Source organism: Sphaerodactylus townsendi, linkage group LG07 (assembly GCF_021028975.2).
Source record: "Sphaerodactylus townsendi isolate TG3544 linkage group LG07, MPM_Stown_v2.3, whole genome shotgun sequence".
Classification (NCBI taxonomy): Eukaryota; Metazoa; Chordata; class Lepidosauria; order Squamata; family Sphaerodactylidae; genus Sphaerodactylus; species Sphaerodactylus townsendi.
The window spans coordinates 88,272,482-88,289,832 of NC_059431.1; the positions used below are offsets into that span (position 1 = coordinate 88,272,482).

The window sequence follows — 17,351 nt, forward strand, 5'->3', positions numbered from 1 at the left end:
ATCAACAACTGCCTGTTGTGGCTTCTTTTGCTCCTGCGGTTCCCACCTTGTGGAATGGCCTGCTCAAGGACATCAGAAAAGCTCCCCCTCTCCTGACACATTTTTGTTATTGTTCTCGCTAACAATGCCTTCAGTTCTTGTGAGAAACGTGGACTACAAATAATGTAAATAAATAAACAATAAATCAACAATAAATCAATAAATGAAAACGAGAGCCTGGGTTGTAGCATCAGAATTGTGGCGCTCTCTTCCTGGGACTATTTGCTTATCTCCTTCTATCAGTGCCTTCAGCCTGACTTTTTACATTTCATCTGGCATTCCCTCAAAGGCTTCTTCTTCCTGCCCAGCATATATATGTATATACTTTTGTTTTGATAGGTCTTTATGATGAATTTTATAATGCTCTGTTGTTAATTGGAGTTCTTGATTGGGCAGAAATGCAAGATAATTTTTTTGTAAATAAATAAAATAAATATTACTGTCCCACCCCCTGTACCAGCGCGGGCTTCGGAATTACGTGTCTTCTCCTCTCTGCTCCCTTTTGCCTGCTTTTCTCCTGATTCCCTCACTGTGTGTAAAACCAGGAGCACATTTGTTTTCTCTATTTTTAAATATTAAGTTCTCCATTTGGGCAGAGACATGAGAGAAGATTGTAGTTCGGTAGTGAATGAGTGTGCTTAACTCCATTGTAGGTGTGTTTAACTCCATTGTGATCATAAGCGTCATGTCCATTTCTTATGGACATTAGAACTGTGTAGAGATTGTTGTGCCGTTCGTGCCCCCTTTGAGTACATGGTATGGGCACAATAGATGGGGTCCACACATCTGCTCTGAATATTCAGCTCAGATAAGTGACTGAACTGGATCAATGTGGATGAAGACATGTTGTATATTATATCCTATTGTATTTAGGTCTCCATACCAACAGTCATGCCCCTCTAGAATACACCCCTTCAACAAAATTCTAGTAGCAGTTTATAGTATATACAAGAATAGAGTAAGATGTTAAACTTCTTCTGTAGGTTTTTAACTTATTCCCCGTGAGAGAGAAAAGAATATGGTTTCAATAAACAGTGGTCTCAATAAACAATGTGTGTTCAGGTTTTTGCAATTGTAAGCTATTGAATAGTTCATCTTTTTACTCTCTCCCAAGTGTTTGCCTGCTGTTATATTGTGTGATAAAAAAAGACCTGACACTATGCCTTAAAAAAATACAAAAAGATGTATTCAGTTCGGAAAGATTTGTCACCATTAGGATGATTAAAGGATATCTGCATCTCAACTGAAAAATATCCTGTATATCTCAAATGTCCTCAAAAGTTCTTTGAGCCGGACATCCTGGTTTAAAGATTGTATCTAAGTAGTTTAGGTGAATTCAGTAATATCCTTCTCAAGATCAAAGCATAGTACAGAGCTAGCAAGAGAATAATTCCACCTTGCTCTGAATGGTATACATGGTAAATGGTTGAGGGATTCTAGAAACTTGTGAAATGAATCTTAAGAAGTTCAAAAGTAACCTTTAAAATGCTATAAATATTGCTAGATTGATACAGACAGTCCTAGATAGGGAATAGGAAACTAATAGACAAGAGGCCCAGCCTTGCCTAGAAGAGCTTCCTTTTATGGTCTCAACACAGGTATGAATCCTAAAGCCTCTTCTTTTTCTTATCTTACCCATTTTCTCCCTTGAGAGTCGACTGAGGTGCTTTTCCTGAGGACCAAAGAATCCTTCCACTGTCTTGGTTCGGGGAGCTATGTAAAACAATACCGTTTCAAATGGTATTTTCAGGTTAAATGGGCTTTATTATTCAATGATGTGCTAGTTTGAGATTTAAATTGGACCAGGGCTATGTGTGTTATGGGCATTTGGATATGATCGTATGTTTCATAGTATTTTAATTATGCTGTGAGCTATTTTTGAATGTTGAATGAATGCAAAGTATAAATATTTTAAAAATTTGGAAATGGAAATTAGATATTAGATATAATTTTGCAAATAAATCACCAGTCCTAGAAGAACTAGAAGAAATACTGAGAGTCCATCTCTGCCTACACTGAGATCTTTGGTTTGTTTATTACATTCCAGTCATAGAGACCTGGAAACCAGTGCAATTTAATAACTTGTTTTTAATAGGCTTCTAATGGCTGTCGTGACAACTTTCAGTATTTTTGGTTGAGGCCAGCAGTAGAAATAATTGGACATTGGAAACAAAAAACTAATTCTTATGCCTGCCATAGAATATTATGAGGCATAACAATGCACAGCCTTCACTTTAATTACAGTATTCTTAAAAGAAAAAGCTGTAGACTTTGAAGTGCCACTATCAAACAAAGAAGATCCTGAGCAGTAGATATCTTTTAAGCTGCTGCAATAATGACAATTTATGAACTGGGAAGGCAGAAGTTGTGCAGTTTAGATTCTTTTTTAAAGGTGCATGTACTTCTTTCACCATCCAAGGAACCTAGCAAGAGAATTTTTGGCAAAGTTATAGTTGGTCAAAAGAAGCTTTGAATTTCTCTGCCAAGATCAGTTTTGCAATTTTGGATGATTGTTGTATATGAGGTCATTTTACTGTATTGCTCCAAAAATTCTTAGCAGGTGTAGTTAATTAGACTAAATGAATTGATTTTACAGTGTGAATAGACTGAAGTTTAAAAAACTACTGTTGATGCCCTCAAGGGTTTTGGGCACACCCAGGGAGGTGTTTTTTTTTAACTCTATCCTCATGCTGTATTACAACTTGCCTCTTCAGTTTTCATCCATTCTTTAGTATGGGAGGCTACTGTTTGGCCAAAACGAGTTCCAGTGGTCAGATTCCAGACGGCACATGGCTCATTATTGAAAATGTTGTGAACCTGATACAACTTTACTAGTAGACTTTTTTTAAAAGGTGCAAGAAGTACAAAATGCAGTGTTCTGGTTTCAGTGTAAATGGATGTGTGTATGTGTGTATATATGACTGACTCAAGCTTAAATTAGGTGCTCACGCAGATCATAGGTGCCTGTCCTGAACTGCTGTCACACAGCAGAATCAGGTATCTTGCCTTAATAGTGCTCTGTTAATCCATTGAGCTCTTGAGCACTGGGAAGGTGCGGAGAAGGACTTTCAACTTCCCTCCCGCATTAATTTTGCCAGCCCAGTTTGCCCCTTTTCTGGCTCTTTGTGTCTTTTTCCTCCACTCTTACAGCACTCTGTAGCACTGAGAGCTGTTAAGGCACGATATTCTATTTTGTATGACAGCTAGTTGGGACAGGCAGCAGTGTCCTAACTGGTATTCGATGATAATTAATTTGAGCCTCTGGGTTAGATCCAGTGCATTCCTCCTATTGGAAGAAGGCTTCTCACTTAGCAGAAAGAGGATCCACCCCAGTACCTGCTGCATCAAGTTCTTTCTATTCTGTTCTTTGAGTCCCTTTATGTTATGTCTTGTCTTACAGGTAAACATTCAGCCTTCGGAGTGGCACCGCTCTCTGCTGCTTCCTCAATCTTGGGCAGGATTTATGGAAAGAACATTTCATGCAGCTTTGCAAGTAAGGCAGGCTTGTTTGAGGGTAGAGTATGTATATTTCTGAGTAATTCAGGACAGGGGTGGGGTCAGTGGTGGGATTCAAATAATTTAACAACCGGTTCTGGTGGGTTTTCCGGGTTGTGTGGCCGTGGTCTGGTGGATTTTGTTCCTAACGTTTCGCCTGCATCTGTGGCTGGAATCTTCAGAGATGTATCACAGACTTTTCTCTGTGATACACCTCTGAAGATGCCAGCCACAGATGCAGGCGAAATGTTAGGAACAAAATCCACCAGACCATGGCCACAAAGCCCAGAAAACCCACCAGAACCAGTTGAATCCGGCTGTGAAAGCCTTCAACAATACATTAAATTTAACAACCGATTCCAGTAGGGGGATTCAAATAATTTAACAACTGGTTGTTTACAAGCACCATTTTAACAACCGGTTCTGCCGAAGTGGTGCGAACCTACTGAATCCCACCACTGGGTGGGGTGGACTTTAAATGTAAAAATAAATAAATAAATGTGTTATTTATTTGCTTTATATAAGGCAAAGTGAGAGAAGAGCTTCATTTTTTTCAACATATAGCTTTCATGAGAGTTTAATACCTTTCAGCAGTGGTGTACCAATAATGGGTACATGGGGTATCTTGTGCCCCCGGGTGCACACCATTTGATCACATGGGGGGCTGGTCAGGTGGGCACTGCAGGCCAGTTCCTGCACTCTCCAGCCGCCCTGTTGACAGGGAGGCCAGCTGCGCCTGAGGCGCCTGAGCCGCCTTTTGGTCAACCGCGGCCATTGGCTGGCTTCTACCTGAGGCTGGGGAGGCAGGAGCCAGCCTCAGGTGCCCACCTGAGCTGTGAGTTGAGGCTGAGACTCATTGGCAAACAGCTCTTGGGGTGGGGGCAGAGACTCCGCCACTGAAAGAGCAGCCTGGCAGGGCTGGGCTGAGGGGCAGCCCACGGCAGGCTCCCAGCCCAGCTGCTCCAGCCCACCGGTCACCCCTCGGCCCGGCCCCGCCAGGCTGCTCTTTCAGGTTTTCCACCTTTATTGAGACTGAGCAGCCTTTCAGGTAGTGTGTAATGGTTCTTAAGTTCTGATATTGTCCTATACTGTAGCAGGTATTTCAGTGGCTAATCTTCTTAGTCCAAGGAATTCCTGAAATGTGAAGAGTTTTTTATTTAAACCACACACACACACATTCTAAGGCACTAGGGAACTGAGGCAGGTTCAACATATAAAAACAAAGATTTATTAAATGCAAAGATGGAACTAGAAGATATTCAGTAGATAGAAATCAGACAGGAGTAAACTGTATACAATCTGTTATACAATTCTGTATTGTATACAAAACTGTATACAATTCTGTTACCAGCTTAGAGATTTTGAAAACCTTTTGGTCTCACTTTCTTAGACGTTATAAGAGAAGTTCTTTTTCTATGATAGTACAAACTTGTATTGAATTAGTGAGGTGTCTCACAAAGTTTCTGGGTTCTTGAAGGCTGGTATCAGACACCCATTTTGATAAATCTCCCTTGTGAGGTAACTTAAGCAAGACACTAAGACACCAGGCAGGGAATCCTCTTTTAAGTATAAAAAGGAATTCTTCTATATCCCAGAAGATGTATTCTCCTTACCCTTTATTTATGGTCACTGTGGAACATCCCTCTCTTCTATTCCACCTCAACCTTGATCAAAATAAGCTTCCAGTTCTTGTCTGTCAATCTCTGCTCACAGCATATGGTGGCACACCTATATTTCAGGGCAGATTCACTTTCTGACTAAAATTTCCTCAGAGTAGATTTTCCCCATACACAGCTAAGGGACTTGATGTTCACTTGCAGGAATCCAAATCAAATTTCCTTCATTTCCTATTCTCAGAGAGAAAACTCCTCCCTCTCCTTCTCAGTTGGTTGCTCTTTGTTGTTGCTACCTGCACTTTTAAATCTTATTTACCTTTGCAGTCTGTCACAACTTCATATAGGAACAAAGATGTAAGCATTTCATAGCTGCAAAGTTCTTCACACCTTTGTAGAAGTACATTGTTCACAACTGTGTGAACATATGCAACAATGGCAAATCAAAAAGAAAATAGCTGGAACTAATCCAGTAGAAAACTATTTTTTAAAAACGTCTAAGTCTTTTCAAGCAAGGACATCCCCCCCACCCCCCAAGAGTAGCATTTTAGTGTATCCACAAACAAGGAAGCAAAGGGAAAAGACTAAGCATGTAGATATCCAGTTTTCACTTTTGTTGACTTTTGATTAATTAATGGCTTTTTAAAAATTCTCCTTTTTAAAAAAAAATAAATCCAAATTTACCTGTTCAGTAGACTGGGGGAAGGAAGAATGGGCCGAAACCACCTAGTCTGTTTTTCTAGATGTTGGAACATGTGCTGAATTACAGAGGAATTCACTTTCACTAGTCTTTTAAAAAATGGTCGCCTCACATCATAAACTGCACAAATGTTCGGCCAGTTGCTTGAATCAGCACGTGTGCAACTGTTTTGGTTGTGGACAAAAATTAAAATAAAATAAATCACCAGAAGTTTCAAAAGCTATAGCTCACCTCTAGAAAATGCATTTGCCCTTAGTCCAGTGTTATATCAAAATGTATTCATAACTGATTGAATGGCTGAAAAAAAGAAAAAAAATGCTTGTTTTCTTATGCAATCTCACAAAAATGTCATAATTCATATAAAAAGTCATTTTTTTTAATTATAGACATCCATTTGAAATACATCCCATGAATTGTTCTCTTCCTGTTATCCTGCCATCTTTAATTTGGAAACTACTTTAAGTTCCAGAGGCAGTTCCTAAAAAAGGTCTATGATGAATTTCAACAAAATCTTTTTTAAAAAGGTGAACCATGGTAATGAAATGGGAAATACTGATGTAGAATAATAATCTCGGCAGATTTTGGTTAGCTGGTTCTGCCATGAATAGTTGTTTTACAAAAACCTACTTACATACCAACACATTTTAGTGATTAGGAGTTTTAAGTAATTCATGGGGCTAATGGTGTTATCTGTGAAATTAACATCGATGCATCCTCATTCGTCAAAACTAGAATTCTGTCACCTCACACATAGTTTATTGTGTTGGAAGAGCTCATAAAGAGCAATTTGATTTGATCATGGAGTAGACCTCAGGGGAAAGGTTACATCTGTTAAGCAAGTGTTCCCCATAGAAATCTCTGTATTACTACCCATGTAAGGTCTCCTGCTAATTTATGTTGTGATTGCGCAGGGAAGGCAAGCAGAGCTGGAGATGCAGTTAAAGCATGGAAGAGAAGGACTTGAAGAAGTGCAATACAAACAATTTACAGCCTGGCTCTGGTAAGGGAACATCTGTCTGCTCCTCATCAGTTGAAATGGTGGCGTGTAAGTGTGGAAAAGAGCAAGGAAGACACTTCAAAGGACTTAAAGTTGCAAGTTTGACTGACTGTATCAGTGTTAATGATGAAAAACAGATATGAAAGGGAAACGAACAGGAAGGACAAGGTAGTGTAGGTAAGGCTAACTTTATTTGCCAGAACTCTCCTTTATTAGGTAACAATTCTGGTAACAGTAGTGGAAAATCAAGTTTGTTTGCTTTTCTTTGGTATAAAGATCTGTTTCCAAATCCAGACAGAAAAGGTATGTGTCTCTTTCAACGTCAACATTATATGATTTTCAGGCTTAAATGTTGTGTAAGGAAGTGCCCATCATATCAGCAGAAATCATATCTAGTATATGGGTATGTGTATGTACAATCTAAAAGTATGTTTGCATTAGTTGCGTAAAGAAGCTTTAGACTGTTTGACAAGGAAACCAATCATTGTATTGTCGAAGGCTTTCACGGCCAGATTCAACTGGTTCTGGTGGGTTTTCCGGGCTGTGTGGCTGTGGTCTGGTGGATCTTGTTCCTAATGTTTCGCCTGCATCTGTGGCTGGCATCTTCAGAGGTGTATCACAGAGGAAAGAGATACACCTCTGAAGATGGCAGCCACAGATGCAGGCGAAACGTTAGGAACAAAATCCACCAGACCACGGCCACACAGCCCAGAAAACCTACCAGAACCAAACCAATCATTGTTTACCTGCTTCCAGGCTTCCAAGAAACTTGAAATTAGGATACATGTATACTCTATAGCATTATGACTAATAGGAACTCTGGGGTTTTTTTTAGAAGAGGGGATAGGAGTGAACTCCCCAAGTGATTATAAATTTCTGTATATCATCTAAAAAGTTGACATATATAGCCAAAAATGTTCTGGTTGAAACTTTAGTACTTTACAACTCATAACAAGCCAAGCCATAATGTTGTGCTATGGGAATTCCATTGTCCCTTTATATACCATACACATGAATCAGACTTGGATTACAGGAACACTAGTTTCTAATAGTTGCTTGGGAATGCCTATCTGTACTCTAGGATACAAGCTCAGTTTACTTTATGCAAGCATATATGCAGTATCTCTCTCCCTCTCTCTGTGTGTATGTCTCTTCCCTATGCACACACTCTTTGCAAGAGTCTGCTGTCTCTCATATAGTACAAGCTTTTGCAAGTAATGACCATCTTTATTTTTGTTATGGCTAGAGCATTAAGCATGGAGCATTTTAAAGTGCTTTATAAATATTGCATATTATTATTATACCAATGAACCTCCTTTTAGAGTAAATGGCATATTAGGATTTCAGTAAAATATATGCAGTACTTCCAGATCTTCAGCATAATAAACAGAGTGCAATTCAGAAAATGACATTAGGAATGCTTAAGGGCTTGTGTTTGTCAAGTGGGACTTCTAAATTATTTTCATTGAAACTTCATTCTGCTTATGTTTCTCTTTTCCCAGGGTCAGAGATATGCTGACTGATGTCATCAAGGGTGCTTCAAAGTAAGATGGTTTTCTCTTAAGAGGGTAACACTATTGCTTCAAACTATTCTCATCAGAGTGTAGTGACAAAGTTTGTTTTGAGGTGGTCCTTTTACCTTGATATAGAGGGCTTCCTGGAAGGGTTAGAACTTTTTGGCCTGGTTTAATTCTGCTTTGTTTAAGGTAGGAGGGATCATATAGAGCCTGATGGAGAGGGGTCCATTTTTGTTTTTCTAGAGCTGAGAGAAAGCAGGGGAAGCAGAGGTAGGGTATTTCACAAACACGGACACACAACACCTTTGTCCTGTAAAATAATTTCTCCCTCCCTGAAGACAGCAGAGCAGGGGAAAAATGTTCGCCCATTCAGAATGATTCTCTTCCAGCCCTCATTCTGGTTTGGGTCCACTGAGTTGCCATGTAGCCAAATATGACTGACCATGTGATGGCAATGCCTAGTCAACCCCTAATTATCTGGAATAGATTTAGGAATAAGCTGCTGTTGCTGATGTTTAAACTGCGTTGAGACTGGAGAAAGAAGCAGGAATATGTGTGATTAGTAACAAGCAGACAAAATGTGGGGGAGAGTTTCATGAAATTTTCTATCCCATTGCATTTTGCTGTGAATTTTTAAATGGGTAAAAAAGTCAGTGTAGCCCCAGTTTGTTCTGCTTTCCTTCCTAATGTAAGACCCAAATGTCACAGGAAAACGGAATGTCCATGCTATTTTGTGTGACTCAGTCTTAACCTGTTTAAAGTGCTGGGTGAGAGTGTAATTTGAGATAGCAAGGGATATACAGGTGTGGAATCTAAACCATCCTCTGCTTTATACTATTTTCTCCTTTGGACGGTATTCTGAGATTTATTTTTTTTCGCCCTCCAGCTACATTGTGATAAATGAAGTTACTGTTGCAGGGAGAAAGAAGTTTGTTACAGGGAAATGAGTTTGTAGGCTGCCTTGAGTCTCCTTACAGGAGATAAAGGCTGGGTAAAAATCCAAACTCTTCTTTCTCTTCCTCTTCTGGAATGACCTGTTTAATATCTGACTATTCCTTTGTGTGTGTGTTCTTTTGATTCTCTTGTTTCATTCACAAATGGCTTAACTTCTTCCACAGGGACAGCCCTGTGGTGAAAGGGAATTGTCTTCTAGCATTAACAGGCCTTGCAGTGGCTGTAGCAAAGCATGAGAAGGGACTTTCTTCGGACACAGAAGAAGGACTTGATGTGAGTTAAAGCTTTTGGTTGCCGGTCTTTAGTTTTCCATGCTTAGCATGGAAGTGTAACTGAATGTGAAATGTCACTTTCATCAGTTGAGGTTCTGGTTTGAAATACTTGTCTGAAATCTCAATGGAAAATGGCTGTTGGTGTTATTGGGAACAAAATCTGTCACGTTAACTAGCAAGACCTACATATTTCGTCCAGTTGAGGCTACAAGCTAAGCACAGTTACATGATAGCAAGTCCCAATTGATATCAGTGGTTAAAGAGGAGAACTATGCTGTAGATCTCTTTAAACATACAATTCTTTTGTTCAAAGTGCAATCAATTTTAGCTCATATGTTCTCAGGGCACACAGTAGTAGAATTCAGTAGTATAGAACATTGTTATAAAGTTAGGCAATTCATACAGAAAATAGATTGTCAGAACTAGAAGCTGAATTTCTGTCACTGACTGAGATATGTCCTGAAACAAAATACAGATTTGGGCAAATATTTAGGTGAGTTTGAATAACTAGGGTGGATCCAAACATCCTTTAAATAGGCTCCCTCCAGCCTAAAGAGACTCCTTCCAACTTAAGTGGCTCTTCCTCCAGTGGAAGATCAACTTAATTTGGAGGAATTTTCCTTAGATTGGAAGAAGTCTTCACAAATGAGTTAGAAAGGATGGTGGGGACTATATACATAAATTTGCATGGTGGTGTGGTAGGATCTGTCCTACTAGATGCTTATGATATGTCTGCTGTTGCTTTCAGATTGAGCCAGACTTTCTTCTGACCAAGCACTGGATCTCCATGATCATAGATACCCTCCTTAGCATTGTAGACTGTCACTATCACCCTAAAGGTCGAATTTTTCCATGGTTTCATCAGGTCAGTATGTGAGTTTATGTAGATCTACAAGAAAAGTTGAGATGATAATTACTGTAGGTTATATCTAGAGAACAGAATGGGATTTATTTAATTGTCATATGAGAAGATGGGGTTGGATTCTACTTGTGGAGATCTTGTAGTTTATTTATTTATTTGTATGTGTATATGTATGTTTAGCCCATTCTATACCCAAAGGTCTCCAGAGCAGGTACAAGATAAAAGTAATAAAATATTGATAATCTTTTTAAAAAACCCTACAATATATAACAATATAAAAATAAAACTTATTTAAAATCCATAAAACTTCTCAAAATTCATAATATCTATTAAAATTTACAAAGACGCATTTAAAAATTCATAAAACCTATTTAAAAATTTGTATTACCAGAAGGGAAAAACTGTTTCTTTAGCTAAAGACCAGGGAAAATAGGTGTATCTTTACTAATTTTCTAAATGCATTAAAAATGCTTGATGCACCTCAGGGGGACACCATTCCACACTCTCAAGGCTACCACTGAAAAAGCTCCATCTTAGGTCTCCACCTTTCTTACCACTGAAGCTGGTGGTACCACTAGAAGGACTTCATCTACTGATCTTAGGATATAGATTACTGCCTCCAAGCACCTGTCAAGAATGTCGACCACCTCTCCTGATTCAGATGGCATGGAGAGATAGAGCTGTGTGTCAGCATATTGATGGAACCTTATCCAAATCTCCTGATAACCTCCTTCAGTGACTTCATATCGATGTTAAAATGCATGGGAGACAAAATCAACCCCTGAGGGACCCCACAAGAGAATATTCTTGATGTCAAGCAAGAGTCTCCTTTGACTATTCTCTGGTTCCAGCCTTGGAGGTAGAAGTGGAACCATCACAAAGTGTTGCCCCCAGCTCCCAAGCTCCGTAGCCTTTTCAGGAGGATACTGTGGTCAATAGTATCAAAAGCCCCCAAGAGATTTGGGGGGAGAAACAGGGTCACATTGGCTCTATGTCTCTCCCAGAAAATGTGAACATTCAGGGCAACCAAGGCAGTTTCAGTTCCGTGACTGGGCCTGAATTCAGATTGAAACGGAAATGGATAATCAGCTTCTTCTAAGCACCTCCCACCCGCTTTCTACTGCGATTCCCCCTTCCTCAAAAAGTTGATACTGTAGATCTGTACTTTCAGGCACTGTAGTTGGGTGCAATAACTTACCTCTCTTGTGCAAGCAGAGATCTCATAGAATCCAACTCATGGACTTTTGGAGGAATTGGTATTTTGGAATTTCAGGTGGCAGCTATTCTCAAAGTACATTCTCAAAACAGGAACTGTGGAATCCTTCTTTAATTCCAAAAAGGCATAGCTTGCTATGGCTCTTTCGTTATGTTCAGATTTGCAGAAAGGTCATAAATAACACTTTTGTAGTGTGTCTATGCTTTCGCTAAGGTGTACAGTTGGCAAATAACAACTGAGGAAATTAAAATCCCAGAGTCGTGGGCCAGCTGCTGAAGGGAGGAATTTGCTTACTCATTACCTCTATAGAGGACACAAACACCTGCAGCCCAGGAGTATTTTTGTGGTAGAAGAAGACAGACAGTCTTCAATGTGGCATCCATGGGTAAAATGGCACCTTCTGTCGTTATTTCCTAGTATCTATTCCCTGATCCTTTCCACACTTCATTATTTCTTTAGAAACTGGGATTGGGTGTGGATGGAGAGCCGAGTTCCATCTATGAATCATGAAATCCAGGTTGTAGCCACAGTCTCAAAGAGTAATGGATCTGTTTGACTTCAACAGGGGCATCAATTTGCTTGACACTCCTTCACCATAACTAAAGTTCTGCCATCTGCAGAAAGGAAGTGTCCAAAGAGAAACAAAAGTTACCTATTTGAGGAACTGGAAAAGATCTCTGACTCCTGCCACATACAAAATTCTTTTTCATTCTCATTCTTATTCATTTCCCATCTCCAGTTCCTAAAGGTGTGCAGATTGTCAATTGGTATCCAGATTGTTATCCAGTTGAAAGTAACCAGAGTGGGTGGCCTTAAATACAATCACGCTATTTTCTGAAAGTTTGTTTAGCCCCTTCAAAAACTGAATTTTTCCATTTCACCTCCTGAATGTTTTATTTAATTGAAACTTTCATTTTTGCAAAGATGCATGGGTTGGGGAGGGTCAGGGCTGCCCCTACCAGCTGTTTTGTGGTGGTACCATTCTTCTTTCTCAAAATTCCCAAAGTCCCTGCAAGTGCTAACAAGGTTGGGCACCCCACTTTGGGGAGATAAGAAAAAAGCAGATGACAGGTAAAAGAAGAGCGCACCAGGTGAGCAAGGACCAGTAGTGAATAAGTGAGCAGCCGTAGATAAGCCGATGTCTGGGAGTGAGACATGAAAGACTGACTAAGCAGCAGTAGCCTTTCTAGAGCCAGGAGTTAGCATCCCTGTGTTATACATGATGTTTAGCTCTAGTCTGAGAGAGCTGGAAGCTTTTAGATTAATCTTCAGTCAGTTTAATGGAGTGCAAGACCTAATATTAGGTTCAGGGCAAGGTCAGTAGCCCTGTTTTGATATTTTCCTAAGGCTGGAAATAATTAGCCTCTGATAGGCTTCACCCAGGAAAAATGACACCCAAGGGAACCCTTGGGGCAGCACAAAGCCCTTTAGACTTAACTGGAAGGGAGAAAGACTGTGGCTTTTTTTGGGGGGGGGGGTATTTTTGTGATCAATATAATAAAGCTGTTTCGTTTCTGCGCTTCCTAATTTCTTGCCGGCTGTGATGTGAGAAGGTTTTTCACATGGTCTTGGATGCTGTATTGGGAAAAGCTTTCTGTTCGCCGAATAGCTCCTCTTTTTCACTGCTCGTCCTGAAATTAAGTGTTCTGCTGCTTCGTTGCGAAGATCTCACTGCATTCTGAGCCAGATCTTTCTGTGTATGGATTCACAGTGAGGTGAAAATCACATACACATATGACTTTCACTCGCCTTGGCTTGTGAAAACTGAGCCTGGGACAGATCTCTGAATCTCAACCCCCTCCCCCCCAAAAAAGTGAGAGTGCTAAATGTACAGTTTACCCCAGTTAAACAAGAGGGGCAGTTCTGTACTACTGAGGCTTCGTACTGAGCTCTTGTTTTTCTTCTAACCAGCTCTTTTCAAGCGCCAAGGAAGAATGGGGGAGCTGCATTGTTCTTGTCCCCTGCAGTTTTACAAAGAGAGAGGATTTGATGTTGCCTGGAGGTGATTGTTACTTGCCACAGGTGACCCAGCTAATTGCAAGAGTTCGCTGAAATGCTCTGAATGTCCTTGCTGGCCACAAAATGAAAGCAGTTAGGTACTGGAAACACTGCTGCAACAAAAGGTTCCTGTGACATTGTTTCCTGCTAGGTGTAGGTCCCAAAACAACAGCAGCATTCTCTTGTCAGCTCTCCTGAAGATAAAAGTTCTGAGACGCAGCCAATCTGTGAGTCAATCTGGATATTAATTGTGTGAGATCTCAGTGCTTCAAATCAGCTCTCTAAAGGGTGACTCACAAATGTCTTGAGACACCTAGCAGAACTACTGCAGTCTGAATTGTCATGTGTTTATTAATTCACTGTAAATTGTAATTTTCTACTTTTTTAAAAAGATGGAGGTCTCTTTCTTGCACAAAAAATAAATTTATTTCATATTTCTTATTGTTTCAGTTGTGTTTTTATTGTATTGCTTTGCAAGGTATTGTCTGCTTTTTTCTTCTGATTACATGGTTGGTTTTTTTTGTTTTGCTTTTTTGTGTTGGGGAGGTATCATTTTGTGCTGCTGAGGGTTTTGGCATTCCAATGCTTTAGTTGTACATTTTAGAGGGGTCTCAATTCATATGCATGTTGTGAGCGGTCTCTAGAGTATACAGATGGGGAAGGGGGTGATCAAAATGTTTTAAATAAATGTTCCCAAACGAGTAGCAAATCTTTAAAATTAAGGTACGCTGCTATCTTTGCATTCAATCTTTTCCATTTCTACAGGAGCTGCAAATATTCCTAAGCTTGACACATCCCTTTGTATGTGTGTACCCTTTGTGTACATGGCCTTCCCCATTCGTCTCCCCAGTGGACTCTCAATAAATTCCAGTAAAGCTATAATTATGGAATTAATTAACATTCACAGTGACATTTTTATTTACAAAAATAGGAACAGCATCATTCAGTCCCATCTGCTTTCTTTTAAAAGTGAGGTTTTTTAAAAACTTATATTTTGTCTGTTGAAAGTATATTAATTGCTTATTTCAGGATCTGAAAACAAGTTGCTAGCAAGCAAAGCTACAGGCACTGGTGCTTTATAATGCCTATTATGCATGCAGAGCTTACCCGGCAGCTTTGCAGTGGGTTTCCCCCACAGTTTTCAGTGCTAACTGGGGATTTTCTGGCTGCAAAGCCTCCCCAGCTGAGCCACCCACTATTACCCTTACCTGCAGCTTGTCTTGCTGCCTGCCACTTTTTCACAGTGTTTTTTTTTAAAGAACACTCTTTAGGCACTTTGCTGGCTGTGTGAGGAATAGCAATTGGGGGGTGGGAGAAGGTGAAAGGGACAAGCAAAGCTGCATCAAGCTGCCACACACAACAGATCTTTACTTTTTCAGCGAAGATAATGGAAAATCACACTTTAAAAGGTTTTGGAAGCTATGGGGCTTCTCTGATCTGCCTTGTGGAGAGTTTTGGAGGGGGGGGGGGATGTGCACAACCAAAAATCTACCCTAAAGGGAATGTACACTCTGTGCGGGGCGGATCACAAGTACATAGTAGGCTTCCATAAAATTTAAAGTTGTATCATTCTGAGATTTCCTAGTCTTCTGTTAAGTGGGATGAATGTTCTTCCTATTGGGAGCAGAATAAGATGCAACAAAACATTAAAAATACTTGTGTCTTCTAGAAATCCTTCTCTGGTGAAAATACTGCTAGTGCCATTGCACGTTCCTGTGCAGCAACAGCTTTGTCTCTCTTGGTGCCCGTTTTTACTGTATCCTACAAGGAGAAGATAGAGGAAGTCCTGAGTCTGCTGGTTGCTATGCTTCCTGGGAAACCAAATGCTGATGAGTCTCAGGCTGTTCAAATTCACATGGGCCTTGCCTTGGGGATGTTTATCTCACGGCTATGTGAAGAAAAATTCAGGTATGGATTACCTTGTACATCAGGTGTGTAAATAACTTCTTCTGCCTTCCCATGTGAGACATTTAAATGATGCAGAGCAACATGTTTAGATTTCTATGCCTAACAGTTCCCAGAGCATTCTGAAAGATTATTTCATGATCTCTCATGTATTATAGCCCTTGCACTCCCATCTCCTGCATCTCTCTGCAACATTTTGCTGTAACTCATTGGATATTTGCTCTGGTATTTTGATCATGGTCAAAATTCAGTGGTTGGGGAGCTGTCTTTCATGATATATCGGGAACTGCTTTCGTTCATTAGCTCTTTATTTACATCAGGTAGTTGACAGCACTCCTGCAAGCTTGAGCCCCTGCACCACACCCTGCCTCTTCCCTCTTGCTCTGTCTCCCTTTTATCCCTCTCAGGAGTTTCCCTCTCTGCTGAGAGCTCCCTGCTCCAGCCTCCTGGTGGCTGGTGAGCTGTCAGTATTGCCCTGCCAGCCTGAGACTGGCTCTTTAGCCTTTATGACCCTCTTCCTTGATTGCAGCCTGGCTGAGGCTGGTGGGTCCCATCCCACTTTCTAAGAGTGCTGAAGATTGCTGATAGCAGCTTGGCTAGGGATGTGCTACCTCCACCCTGTTCCCCGGAATGGTTGGGGCTTGCTGATCAGGCTCTGCTGTCATTTCTCTGCTGTTCCTTCTTTGTGCTGGCTTCCTGGAGGCCCCTACTTTTTGTGGTAAATTCAGGAGTGGGGCTGTCTGTTTGGGGGTGCTCCACGGTCCCTGGGTGGGCATTTGTGACAAGGAGGGGGATGGAACAGGCTGCTGAGTACAGGGAGGCAGCCATGTCCCTGGACAGTTTAGTAATTTCCACTGTGACTGATTCTCCAGGTGTCTTTCCATACACCGTTAACCTGATATCCTATACTAAGAGGTGCCAAGAGTTGGATGTGGCACCAACTGCATACCAAGCATGTACTACTGAATACTACTGACTCACAGCTACCACTGACTCCAAGAGGAGAAAATTAAGAGCAGAAAATCATTTTATGGGTTATTTTCTTTCAGTGAGGTATCCGGCAAGCAAATGAATCTGCTTTTGATGAAGTCCCTGGATACGTTACAGGAGTGCTGTTTTGACACAAGCCTAGAATACAAGTAAGTATGTTTTATAATTATCTGTATTTTGCATTGGACACACCATTATGGTGGTGAAAGTATGGCTTAGGTTTGAATCCCAGCACAGCCATAAAGCTTCACAGTGACCTTGAATCAGCCATATAAATCTTAGCCGAATTTACCCATAAGGATGCTATGATAAAATGGGATAATCTTATGTAATACATGCTCATCTCAGCATAAGGAGAAAAGCACATAAATAGGAGAAAACAAATAAACCGTACCCTTTATTTAAGGCTAGATTTTCCAGTATTAAAAATGCACACTTTCCATTTTATCTTATTACTTTTAAAGCGCCTTTTATTTATTTATTTAATTTGCCCAGGTATCCTCCACTTTTGCCCCAATGTGATCTCAAAACTGCTTACATCCTTCTCCTTTCTTCCACTCTGTCCTCACAACAACTCTATAAGGTAGGCTGGGCTGAGGGAATGTAACTGGCTCAAGGTGACCCATGGCTTCAGACCATTCTACTTAAAAGGCACCATGGAAAAAAAGAAATCTCTTGAAAATAGCAGATCCTTTTTGCCATCTCTTGTAGGACTTGAGGTTTTTGCTTTCTTCAGACACTCATGGAGCTATCTGTTACATTTTTATCCCCCTCCTTCTAAGGAGCTACGTGT

At 40.4% G+C, this 17,351-nt stretch overlaps 1 protein-coding gene across 6 annotated transcripts in view; it reads left to right on the forward strand.

The window, feature by feature from the left end:
• Positions 1–17,351, forward strand: part of FOCAD (focadhesin) — a 144,100-nt gene that overhangs the window by 87,735 nt on the left and 39,014 nt on the right. For all 6 annotated transcript variants that reach the window (XM_048503710.1, XM_048503713.1, XM_048503711.1 and 3 more), the window contains 7 exons: positions 3,440–3,532; positions 6,759–6,847; positions 8,347–8,388; positions 9,480–9,588; positions 10,336–10,452; positions 15,333–15,571; positions 16,618–16,707. In XM_048503710.1, coding sequence (XP_048359667.1) covers positions 3,440–3,532; positions 6,759–6,847; positions 8,347–8,388; positions 9,480–9,588; positions 10,336–10,452; positions 15,333–15,571; positions 16,618–16,707 — 779 coding nt within the window. The remainder of the gene's footprint in view (positions 1–3,439; positions 3,533–6,758; positions 6,848–8,346; positions 8,389–9,479; positions 9,589–10,335; positions 10,453–15,332; positions 15,572–16,617; positions 16,708–17,351) is intronic.